This window comes from Pezoporus wallicus, unplaced genomic scaffold, assembly GCF_028554395.1.
Source record: "Pezoporus wallicus isolate ANWC-B61680 ecotype Strahan unplaced genomic scaffold, APGP_CSIRO_Pwel_v1 contig_4684, whole genome shotgun sequence".
In the NCBI taxonomy this organism is placed as follows: Eukaryota; Metazoa; Chordata; class Aves; order Psittaciformes; family Psittacidae; genus Pezoporus; species Pezoporus wallicus.
Genome location: NW_026637499.1, coordinates 2961414 through 2973761, shown reverse-complemented (window position 1 = coordinate 2973761; position 12348 = coordinate 2961414). Strand labels below are relative to the sequence as shown.

The window sequence follows — 12348 nt, the reverse complement described above, 5'->3', positions numbered from 1 at the left end:
CAAAGACTCCATAGGCACATAGGACTACACAACCAAGCCAGAGACCAACACTTTCCCATAATTCATCAAGAACTATTTGCCCAGGGCTGAGCTTAAATACAGCTCCTGGGCCTACAAATGTGTGGAGAAGTCCCAGGTGAGGCTAGTCAAGGCCATTAAGGCTTATTAGTACAACTCTTAAATTATGCGAGATGAGTGCAGTGACACAGCTGGTCAATCTTTTTCTGTATTGAAAGCAGAGCTGTGTGGGTGAACTTCAGGTTTCAGTAACCTCTAGAAAAAAAAGAGTTTTCTTCTTATAGTTCTTCAAATAAAGCTTCAATGATCCTTGTAGCCTGAAGTTCCCTGACCATGAGCTCTGATCCAGGGAGGAAAGTAACATCATTCTTCAAGCCTTTGATAATCTCCACTGTTCTTTTTGTGTTGACCTCCAGTGAGGAACAGCTATCAATTTTTGAAGGAAAAAAACAAAGGTTCCTTCAACATAAATTATCAGAATAGCTGCACATATGCTTAAAGACACAGTCTATATTGAGTTTCTTAAGCTTGTATCTTGAGACTTATTGGGCAATTTGCTGAGAGGAAAAAATAGCATCAACAGCCCACGTATGCCCTGCAGTGGTGTTACCCCTACAGATGGAGCTGCTCCCTTCCGTTCCTTCAGTGTTCTTACCTGCACACTGGTGATGTTTTCAGAACACCTTTCTTGGGCATGTTCACTGACGCAGTGAGGCGAGTCCACCCCCTCTGTGGTAGTTCCACTCTCTCTGTACGCCCAGGTAGGTATTTTTGCATGGATTACATTTGATGGAAGCCTGTGAAATCTTCTTTGGAATCATCATAACTAAAAAGTTGCTGTTAAAAACAAAACATAGAGCTCCAAATCTGTTGCAGTTTTTTGTTATTCCTTTCCCCCACCACCCCCAGCTCTCTCTGAGCCGTGAACAAGAGCACTGGGTAGCACGAACTGAGGGGTGTTTGAAATGCAGTGTTCCCCATCCTCCTGAGTCACCGCTAGCCATCGGCTGCTTTTCTGAGCACTTGTTTTTACTGCTGTACTTCCAAACCAAATATGGCCTCACTTTATATTCTTATTGAAACCCTAGCCCTTTTAAAAACACAAAATCAAACAGTTTCCTTCTTAGTGCAGACAACTGATTTTTAAACAAAGCACATAAAAGGAAGCACTTGTTTGTTTTTCTGCAAAACAAACACAGCAACATCTACTGTTTTGTAGCTATAAACAGAAATGGATGCATTTCTCATCCACTTTTGAATGGGGGTGAAGCAGCAGAAGCACAGTAGATGTCTTGTAAACATCCAGTTCAATCATACCAAGTAGTTTTGGTATGCTGGCAGTCCTGTGAGTGCTGTCCTGACACAAAGCCCTCCAGTGTGGGTGGGTCAATGAACTTCACAGGTTCTGAGAGCAAACTGCACCAGACGAATACAGGTGCAAAGACCAAACTGTGTGGTGTAATAACCAAACCATACAGGTACATTGACCAAATCATAGAATCCCAGACTGGTCTGGGTTGGAAGGGACCTTAAAGCTCATTCAGTTCCAACCCCTTGCCATGGGCAGAGCCACCTTCCACTAGAGCAGCTTGCTCCAAGCCCCATCCAGTCATCCCTGTGTGTTGCCTCCGCTGTGTAGATGTAGACTGAACTCCGCAGGGATACTGACCCAGTTTGACAGGCTCGTGGACGGTAACCAAGCATGCACACTGACTGGGCCATGCACATCTAGGCTGGGCCATGCTGGTGCATCAACCAGTGTGTCAATCAGCCATGGCACCACACAAACACCGAGGCCTGCGGACAGCCTGTGCTGCTCTGGTGACGGGAGAAGCGAGCTGGCCCCATCTCGGTGCCATCGCTGCCCTCACAGGGCGGGCTGTGAGAGGCTGCCCCCGCCACCTCAGCCCACCCGGACTACAACTCCCAGCATGCAGCGCGGCGCCGGCGCTATTAATGCCCTCTGGCGGCGGCGCGTGGCTGTCTGCAGGCGGGGCGGGCTGAGCCGAGCCGAGTCGAGCCCGGGCGGCGTCGAGCGGGGCGAGGGGTGCGAACGGGTGCCGGTGCCCACCGGCCGGGGCGGCGGGAGAGCCGCCGGTGAGGGCGCGGGGAAGGGAGCGGTGTGAGTTCGCCTGTGTGAAGTAGCCGGTGCCGCGTCGCAGCCATGGGGAACCGCGGGATGGAGGATCTCATCCCGCTGGTCAACCGGCTGCAGGACGCCTTCGCCGCCATCGGGCAGAACGCCAACCTCGACCTGCCGCAGATCGCTGTGGTGGGGGGGCAGAGCGCCGGCAAGAGCTCTGTGCTGGAGAATTTCGTCGGGAGGTGAGAGAGAAACGGGGGGCCCTGGGCTTGGGGGGGGGACAGGGGCACAGCCGCCTCAGGGGCAATGCGGTGCGCGGGCAGAGCCGCCTCAGGGGCAGCGCGGTGTGCGGAGAGCGCGGTGCGCGGGCAGAGCCGCCGCACGCACAGGCGGTGCGGGCAGTGCGGTGCGGTGCGGGTAGCGCGGGCAGTGCGGCTCACAGCAGCACGGCTCTCCAGCACAGCGCCGGGGTGCGTGTGCAGTGCGGTAGCGGGGCAGCGCTGCAGGACGCCCGGGCGCTGCGGTGCAGGGGCGAGGGGGGGGAGCGTTAGAGGGCTCCCCGTTTGTGGTGGGGGAATCTCCGCAGCGGGGTCTTCCCGTTTTTGCAGCACCTTCGCAGTGTCGTGTGTGTGTGTGTGTGTCCCAACCCGCGCCGTTACATAACGGGAGGGGATTGATGTGTCAGTGGGAACCAGCCCCATCCCCTCCCCGGCTCGCTGCGGGGCCGCCGGGCTGGGGTATCCCCTCGGCGGGGCTCTGATACATGGATGTTGTCATTAGGAATGGAGGGAGGAAGCTGCGGCGAGGCGGGGGGTGGTGGTGGTGTTTAAGTTTAATCTGCTCCATCCTCCTCCCGCAGCCCTGCCTCGCTGTCCTCCATAGCGGATGCCATGTCAGGAGCTGCAGGGAGGCTATAGGAAGGACAGGGTTGTTTCCCTCCTATATGCTCAAATCCCCGCGTGCTACCATTTTGTGACAGGCAATATACTGATGCTTTCCCTTCATGTGACCTTCGCATTCATCATCTGCAACTTGAGTCAATTGCAGCGCGTCCTGCCTGGCTATCTGGGCCAGTGTAGACACACAACACCTGAGGAGGGGAGGGGGGTGTTCCTCAGCTTGTTTCTGGCCTCGTTAATTAATGGTATTCAGTGATATCCAGGTTTTACTTAGCGAGGTGTTTTGTTATGCTATGAGTGGCACATGGGTCGCTGGAGACTTGCCTGAGAAGCCGTGACTGCTGTGGTACCTGGTCAGATGCTTGTGTGGGTTTTTCCTCTTCCAACAAACTGCTTTTGTGACCCCGTCTACTGGATATATTTCCCCTACCGCTGCTTTTCCTTTTAAGCTGTTTGCTGCCGGGTGGCTTACAAAGGTTTTCTACTATCAGAAGGGTCTGTGGTGTGTATGAATTGCTTGTTTCCCTGCAAGTAGCCCCAAATTCTGGACCTGTGCAAGGGTAGCCTCGAGCACCGAGTGCGAGATGCGCTGTCTGTAGTAGAAAGGCAGCACAGGGATTGTATCTGGTGCAAAGAAAGCATGGTCAGAATAAGATTACTGTTTTTCTTTGCTATAGATATGCAGTCAAAGAGTTTGGGATCCTTTCTAGCTAACTTGCAGCAGTCCAAGAGGTATCCCCCAGGGATGCTGGGAATCATGCCAGGGGAAGGACATTGCAGGAACAATTTACTGAGCCTCACTCAGGTCATAGAGTATCCACTTATTTGTCCATAGACACAGGAAGAAAATAACAATTCCTGCCACCAAAGGGAAAAGCTTGCTGTGCTGTAGCTTTCTAAGAAGGGGGAAATAGGTCTCTTGAAGTACATGAGCAAAACAGGTTCACCTGTTGGCTCTGCTGTTTTCATGCTTTCAAAGCACTGGCAGCCTCCTCTCGTAAATCCTTTCTAGAGCATCTATGCAGTCAGTGCTGCAGTGGCGTAATATGTAATGTGTGGCTGTTGGGCTTGTGGAAGGGCAGCCAGTGCATTGGGGTTTGCTGCCCCTGTCTTTTGGACTAAGCAAATGGAAGGGAATATGTTAATCCTTGCTGTGTCTCCATTGCTCCAACTGAGAACCGGGGATTTTGTCTTGCCTGGTGGAAAAAGAAATGAATTCCAATTGTTTTCTGTCTCTTTCTGATGACTGCTGTCCCAGGAGAGCTTGTGACCTCGCTGTGTCCCATCAGTCGTCTTTCTAGCAGCAAGTTATAGTGCTGTGGCTTTTAGAAAATGAAATAATGAAGGGTCCCCTGAGCAGAAGCTGAGACCTGTCTGTAGAAAAGCATTTACAGGAAATAATTGGAGTGGGAATGGAAGATATGTCAGAGTGAAGAGGTCTTTCTCCATTTGATACCCTTGAGTGCTGGCTGGTTTAGAGATTGGTAACTTGAGACATCTTGCCACAGAATGTGTGTGTATCTGCTGCAAAACCCAGTCGTGTTATAATAATGTTGGGGCTCTGCTATAGTGTGTAATTTCTCTTCTTTTTGTGTGGGTATTGGTAACCATGATAAGGAGCTATGGAAATGGTATCCAGAATAAGCGTGGCTCCTCAGTGTAATTGTGAGAGGGGTTCTTGTCTTGCCTGAATAGGCATCAGAAGGAATTGCGTGTAGGCCTACTGTGTACAAATACAACTATTGCTGTAGTGTGGATATGACATATGTCACTGCTCCAGCTTGATACCAGGATGGTGGTGCAGCTATTGCTCAGCAGCTGCTGACTGCACACTGAATGTGAGTGCTGATGAGTTTCTCTCTGAGTGGATGGGAATGTGCAAGGACAAACGCTGATACAGTTGGTACTGACTGCTGTGCTCCACGGGGACACTTCAGCAGAGGGGATGGTTTCCCTGCTCAACACCTGCAGGGCTCCTTTCGAATTGCCATCGAGCCATGCTCATGCCGCAGGGCAGCACACTTGCCCCCACTGACAGACCTGGCCTGTGGCAATGCAGGATTTCAGCCTGGGGCTGATGCTGGCACCTTGCACTGTATCCCACGCATGCTGGAAACCTCTCTGCACAGAGGAGGAATGCTGACTGCAATCAATATGTAGTTACATGGCTTACCAAACAAATCTTTATTCTCCTCCTGAACGTGATGCCTTAGTAGTTACTACTAATTGCTCTTCCAGTGTCACTTACTCTGCTGTTAACAGATTATCCAACAGTGCAGAGCCTGTATTTATAATACCAGATGTCAGTGTGGCTGCTATGTGTGCTTTTGCTGCCGGAGACTCAGCATGGTGACGGGGATACCAGCTAATGGTGATTAAAATCACTGAAGAGACGAGCAGCCACGTAGAAGCCAAACAGGTGACACATCTCTTGTAGGCTGGTTTGTCCTGGGCCCCAGAACTGCAAGGAAGGTTAATTGGGCAGGTCCAGGTGTTTCCTGTTGGTGTGGTTATAACTCAGGTTGGAAGGGCCCTCAGGGGTCATTTAGTCTATTCTTGTGGTGTTGTTACTTCCCTGCTACCCTCTTTCTTTAATTAGAAGGTCTTAGGGCAGGCACCAGTACCAGCCAAATTGCTCTGATGAAAAGAACCAAGTGTGTGGGATTGCTAATTTGACTTGAGAGCCCAAAGGACTGAGAAGGGGGGAATGTATGAGACATCCCTCAAAGCTGTTCTACAAGCATTCATGTTCATGCTACTCTTATTTTACCATTTAAAAACTAACAAATATAAGCCAGGCTGAACGGGGTTTGGAGCAACCTAGTCTAGTGGAAGGTGTCCCTGTCTGTGGCAGGGGGCTGGAACTGGATGATCTTTAAGGTCCCTTTCAACCCAAACCATTCTGTGATTCTTTGAAGTGTGTGTTTTGTTTGGTTTTTGTTTTAAATTCAAACAGCTGAGTGCTGTTACACAAATCTTTGGGTTTGTGGGAGTATTACTGTTACCTCTGCTTTACAAAAGGCAAGCCCAAAAGCACTGGGTTGTGTTCAGATGGCTGTGTAAATGCACCTTGTGGTCTTGTTTGCTGATCTAAGGAAGTGCACTGCTTCAGCCCTGCAAGGACAGTTGCATTGTGCTTCATGGAGAAAACAAGGCACCTCTGGCTTCTGGAGAACAGATGGTTTAAGGGGGCTGCTGAGGAGGCAGTGACTAAGGACTGGGAATAGTAGGTGGAAGGACTTGAATGGAGGTGAAACCATCTCGTTTGTCAGGGGAGCAAAGCAGTGCCAAAGGTGTGGGAAGTGAATCAGTGTTTACTTGACCCCAGGCTGGAACATTACCCCAAAAGCTTCCTCTCTTGGGAGCTTTTTTTTGTCCCAAACCAAATAGGGGCCCTTAGGAGTCTGTCATTGGACTCTGATGGTATATGCTGGATTAGTTGATGTTTATACGTTACCTGGAAGGAAACTGACCTAAATGAAATTGTGTTGTATTAACTTGGTCTCTCCTAGCAAACTGAAATTTCAGTATAGGTAAAGAAGCAGGTAAAATGCAGCATTGCAATGCCTGTGGCAGTGGTAAGGATAAATACGTATTAAGCTTGGTACTTGTGCTGCAGCAATTGCCTTGACAAGACCAGGCAGTGTGTGCTGCAACTGTGGTTTTGCCTTGCAGCATCATATACTGAAAATGCAAAGCCAGATCTTGAAGTCACAGGGCTGAGTTTGGCTTCAGGCATAATAACTTGTTATAGCAACTTATTTTTGTATCTCAGTCTTCCCCAGTCGTTTAGAGATACTTACACCCCCAAGATACGATGAGGGAATGTTGCCTTTGATAACATGTACTTTACTTTGTCAGGGGAAGCTTCCCCAGCAAAATACCTCCAGAGACCAACAGCAGTATTTGGCAACTATCTAGAAGTGAAAGATCCTATAGGGACGCATGCGGTGTTGTGGGTACTTGGCCTGTTCAGATACTCCTGGAAAACTGTTTTGTCAATGATCTTTGTGCTTTGAAGCTGCTCAAGCTTCCGCTGTAGTACATGCTTTGAGTGCCATGAAGAGAATTGAAGGTTTAAGTCTCCTAAGAGCCATAGCTACATATATATAGATTGAGGTTGTCTGCTGTACTGGGGGTGCTGTGCATCAGTGCTGTATTGTAGTGGCAGGTTTGGGTAAGAAGATAGACTCACTAACTTGCCCTGCTCTGGCCACAGAAGGGCTCCTTAAATATTATTCTTCTATTTTATTGTTTTGATCTGCTTTGAGATACAGTTGCATGCCCAGAGTGTGAGCAGAGAGTAATTGCAAGTCATGGACCTGTAGTAGTTGTATGATAAATACATCTGTGAGCTGACCAAATCCTGTGGTGCATTTGCAGGTTAAAGACATAAGCATTGCTTGGGAGCTGACTTACGTAGGGTTGCAGAGGATGGTAGAAGAGCCAGGAGTAGGATTCTGCTCTTTAGAGAAACAAATTGTGGTCAAATAATAGTCATTCAAATGGCAGCAAGCCTTTGGTCTTCAGTGAAAAAAAAATACCTGTTTTTCACTTCTGATTAATTGAGGAAGGAGGAGAATCTGGACCACTGGGGGGAGTGAATGATGTGGTACAGCAGGCTGCAAGATAAGATAATTTACCTTAAAAGAAATCTCTGAGCAAACACTGGTGGGAGGAAGAATGCTAGGAGGAGATACATAATTAAGTTAAAACATGGAGTAATATGGATAGCTGTGAGGGAGGAAAACCATGTCTCGGAATCTCAATGTCTGTGGATGCAGCAGCAGTGTCTGCCTGCATTTGTCCTCTGACTACTTGCTTTACTGTTCTGTGGGTTGGCTCAAATAAATACAAGTCTAATATCTGTTCTACTTGGAGCAGCGGTTGGATGTTCTCTGCAGATCTATCTGTCTGACTCTATTCTTCAGCTTAACTCTTTAGTGATGATCTCATACTTCTGGTAACTGCCCACTAGCTTTATATTCACATGGAAGAGATCCTTATGGCATGTCTCAGATCATATCAGAATTTACCCAGGGAAAGGAAACTGGCTTTTATCTCCACTTTGGAAGCTGATGCTCAGTATTATGCAATTGGGGTTCTATTTTTAAAGGCTCCGAATTGTTTTCAGAAGGCAAAGTTCAATACCTAGTTGGGGATGCCAAGCCAAGTCCTTGAACCTATGTTCTCCAGATGCTCTGAGCAGGCAGAGCTCTGCTAGACTTAAATAGAAGGTGTGGGAGTCTGCAGCACCTCCTACTGAGGCAGCTTCTGAAAATGTTATTCTAAGGCAGGAAGCTAATCCCCTTCCTGAGCTGGTGAGTTACTGAATGTCCCTGCTTTGTACTTCAAATTTGAGCCTGTTTATACAAGTGTGAGTAAAAATTCTTCAGAGTGAGGATTTCTTGGCATCTTTAAAATGAAACGTTGAGGAGAAATGGAAGAAGTTGACCACTTAGGCTAAGTTAATCAAGAAAAGGGTTCTTGCTGTGCTCTACCTGCTGGGGTGAAACTCATTATGATGCCTTGAGCAGTGAGTTTATTAGACAAGAGCAAACCCATGTGTGCTCCACCCATGTGAGCCAAGAGTCAGATGTTTGTTTCAGGCAGTTCATTTGAGTGGCAAAACAAGATTTACTGAAGGGGTGGTGGGCAGTCACCTAGAAACGTGCAGTGTTCAGCCTGTATGCCCAATGTGAAATTGGCTTTGAGGTGACATCTGTGAAAGGAAAGTTACTGGTATTATGCAGGGGATGAACGTGTTTCCTTGATACACCACCAAAAATCTTTGGGTGTAAGACTTTCCTTCTTGGACTCGCAGATCTGTAACTGTATGAGTCAGAGTAGTGCCGGTTGGGAGGAGAGCTGAAATGAAATCTAGTTCAGAATAGAAAGAAATCTAGTCACGTGTGAGGGGAAAACAGCTCGCTGATGGGACAGCTTCTCATTCCTCTTGAAACTTACCTTTCCTGATCTCAGACTTGGTTTTGCACATCCCGATAGTGAAAGCTCAAGGTAAAGAAATACTGGCAGATGGGCATGTTCAGCCTCATAATAGAGTTCTGTTCTCAGCACTGAAACTAATTTACTTTATGACTAAGTTTCTTTTATACCACATTCTCCATCTGTAGAAAGGAGAGGCTGTTCATGTCATGGAGGTGTATATCATGAGTAGACACTTGAAATAACACTAGAAAAGGTTAACCGTAAAGTAGGAAACTCTCCTAACAACAAATGAAAACTCTGCAAGGGTGGCACAGGGATGTCTGCCTCAGCCCTCAAAACCTGTCTCTATAACTGGTGTGCCAAGAGCTTTAGCTGTTCATGCAGCTTTGTTTTATGGCTAGTCACGTCTGCTCTGCAGAGTTTGGGACTGGGGCAGCCACCTTTGGCTGCTGGCATAGATCAGATACTGGATTTGAGGAGTCATGGTATTCTTAGAAAGCATTGGGAAATGAGAAACTGCACTAGATGAGCTGGTAGCACTTCCATTTTTGAGCAGAGCCTTTCAGAGCAGGGATGGGTATCACAGCCTTATAGAGGAGTGTGCCCAAGGGTTTGCTCCTACTGACTTGAAACACCCAGATGGTCTGGTTAGACTGCAAGCAGGGCTGGTTCCAAAAAGCTCCAAGAAGCTATTTGTCCTCCTTTACATTTCTCTATGAGCCTTCTAAAGCATGCATCATGCTTGGTTTTGAGTGAATTGATGGAGTTTAGTCATGGCAGTTGGTTGTCTTGCTTAGGACTAACTGCTGTAAATATTGGGGTGGTTGGGAATAGAGGGCTGAGACAACATCTCAGCGTTTACTGAGGAGCAGTGCATCAAAACATTGCGACTGGCAACTGAGCACAGTGTTAGCGATTTAAACGAATAAACTTTGTACTTATGTCCAGCTTCTTGTTTTCAGCGTCTGGTTAGTGAAAACTTGAATAATAAGTAAATGTAAAGTGGCTCAGTAGTTTTCCTAAATCACCTTATACGGATGGACAGACAGACAGTGAAGTTGTTGACTATTGCTTCCTCTATGACCTTCAAGCTTGTCACAGCTCCTAGACTGGTGCTGACTATAATAGAGAAGTGCTTTTCTTCAAGACAGTAGAGGAAGAGTGAGCCCAGAGTCTGAGATCTAACAGTGTCTCTGATTGTTCTCTGCCATGTTAGATGCTCTGAAAGCCTTGGCAGCCCCAGCCACAACCAAATGGAAGCGAGATGGTGCTTCAGTCCCTGGTCAGTAGCTTCTTGCAGCTCAACACAAGATGCTTTTGGGAACATCTTGGAAGCAGACGTTATGCAAGCTCCTCAAGCTGTGTCTTGCTGACTGGAAGCAAACTTGCCAACTTCTGCCACTTTTCTGCAAGTCTTGTGACTTGTGTGGCTTTTCTTAGAGCCCTGGCCACAGCAATTCAGCTAACAGAGGAGCAGTGTAGCTTTTGTACTGAAACCAGCAATTTCTAACATGGATATTCGAGGGTATATTTTTTTCTTTAAAAGATGCTGTCTCTGTAAATGCTCAAGTATAAAGAATCCAGAAACTTCTAAGACCTCTGTTGTCAGCTTTTCCCTTCCTAAAAATCAGAGCTCAGTCCTAAAACTATAAGCTCTGCTAAAATACTTGTTTTAGTCATAATGAACAATAAATTACACAAAATGAGGTTTGGAATAAGCCCTGCACCTCACTTGTGACTGAAATGGGAATTGAACTTGAGCCTCTGGTGGTGAAAATACCATTTTAATAATGTATTGCCTCAGCAATCCCCTTTAACAATCCGTTTCCTGTTTCTTATGGCTTTAGGTTCCATAGTTGCAGCTGTGTTGAAGGGTGAAGAGTTAATACTACTGTAAGAAACATGAGAATTGCTGGGATCCCATCTTGATGCGAGAGTGGCCACTGTAGTACATGGGATGCCTGAGAGAGGACATAGCTGGTATTTTGGCTGCAGAGCCAGGCAGTGTTGCTGTGGGGCTGTGTAAAAGCTGAGCATAAACTGCAGCCATAGTTCAGAGTAGATTTTCAGCTGTGTTTAAACTCAAAGCATCAATGGGCACAAATCGACAGAGATGCTGAGTAGTCACTTCTCAACATCTGCAAATGTTTTTATAGCAGAGCTAAGTTACCCTTGAGAGCACTAGCAAAAAACTACTATATTTGCCTTTTTTCTTTTGAGACCAGAGATCCAGGGATAGGGGAGGCTGTGCTGAATTTCTTAGAACAAGGAAAGAGGTGCCTAAAGGCAAAAATCCTGCAGTCTTTGTGTAGTTCCTTCTCTTTGCCTTCCTGCCACTTTTGCATGTGTAAATGTAGAGTAACTTATGTAGGATCTGGCTCAGTTCTCTGACCCTTACAGTTTTTATGCTGCTATTTAGCTCTACTAACTTGCTTATAATTTACTCTGAACTTACACTGGTGTGGGTCAGGGTGGGGTCCATCGATTCAAACACGTGTTGGGTTTTCTCTCTTTCAGGCTGCTGTGATCTCTTGAGTAATCTCTTGCTATTTCTTAAGCTGATTGTGCTTTTACTTTTAATAGAAGCTCCCCTATGAATAGCTGGGAATTGTTTAAGTGTGGTGATGGCCTTGAGAGGAGATCTGTCGCAGTGGGGTTATAGCTGGAGGTAAGGAGGAGACTGGAGCACCAAAATGCGGAATACCCTCAGGGACTGGTGCATGACATGTGTCACACTGCAGAGCTGGTGCTGCAGCTCCAGTGCCAAAGCTCAGGTCACCTCTTCTACATCAGTGCAGCTCTCAGCAGAGGTCCCAGCAATATTCTTCTTCCCTCTGGGTTGTCCTACTTTGATGTTCCTGTTCCTAAGCATTACTCCGTTTATGCCTTTTCATTCAAGATGTTTGTTATGCCAGGCCTGCAAACTACCCAGCACTCCAAACCCATCTTAGAGAAAGGGATCTATTTCCTGAATGAATTTGTGTAGACTATTGAAAGAGCGATATTTAAGGAATACTTTCTGCAAAAGAACAAGTGAAGCAGTGCATTATCACTTCATATTTTGCCATCCTCTGTTTGGACAAAATTGAATTCAAGCTGGATACCTGGACAGGCAAAAGCGAATGTTGTTAGAAATAAGAATATTGGTTTGAAGGGGTGAAGGGAAAATACCAGGGGAAGGAAATACCCTTTACCTGTTGGAAACAGGGAAAGGAATGGAAGACTGAAGATTCTGGCCTGATTGTCCAAGTCATTATGCCACAATTCTGCTGTAGATTTGGAGTGCCCATTAATAGGCAACACTAATTTTGACCCTTCTCGGCTTTCTGAATTTAAGCCCTTGAAAGCTGTCCATGAAGACATAGGCTCCCTTAGAAATGCTGTAAATGTGTATCTGTA

General features: G+C 46.9%; 1 protein-coding gene across 21 annotated transcripts in view; it reads left to right on the top strand.

The window, feature by feature from the left end:
* The first annotated feature begins 2022 nt into the window (after window positions 1-2022).
* DNM1 (dynamin 1) overlaps window positions 2023-12348 on the top strand; it is a 64448-nt gene continuing 54122 nt past the window's right edge. For 11 of the 21 annotated variants that reach the window (XR_008971766.1, XR_008971765.1, XM_057405941.1 and 8 more), the window contains exon 1: window positions 2024-2343. Coding sequence is in view for 12 of the 21 variants with exons in the window: in XM_057405941.1 (XP_057261924.1) it covers window positions 2183-2343 (161 nt within the window). In the remaining 9 variants the exon portion in view is untranslated. Of the gene's footprint in view, window positions 2344-12348 lie in introns of all 21 variants that reach the window. The other 10 variants (XR_008971769.1, XR_008971768.1, XR_008971770.1 and 7 more) reach the window with 1 other exon arrangement.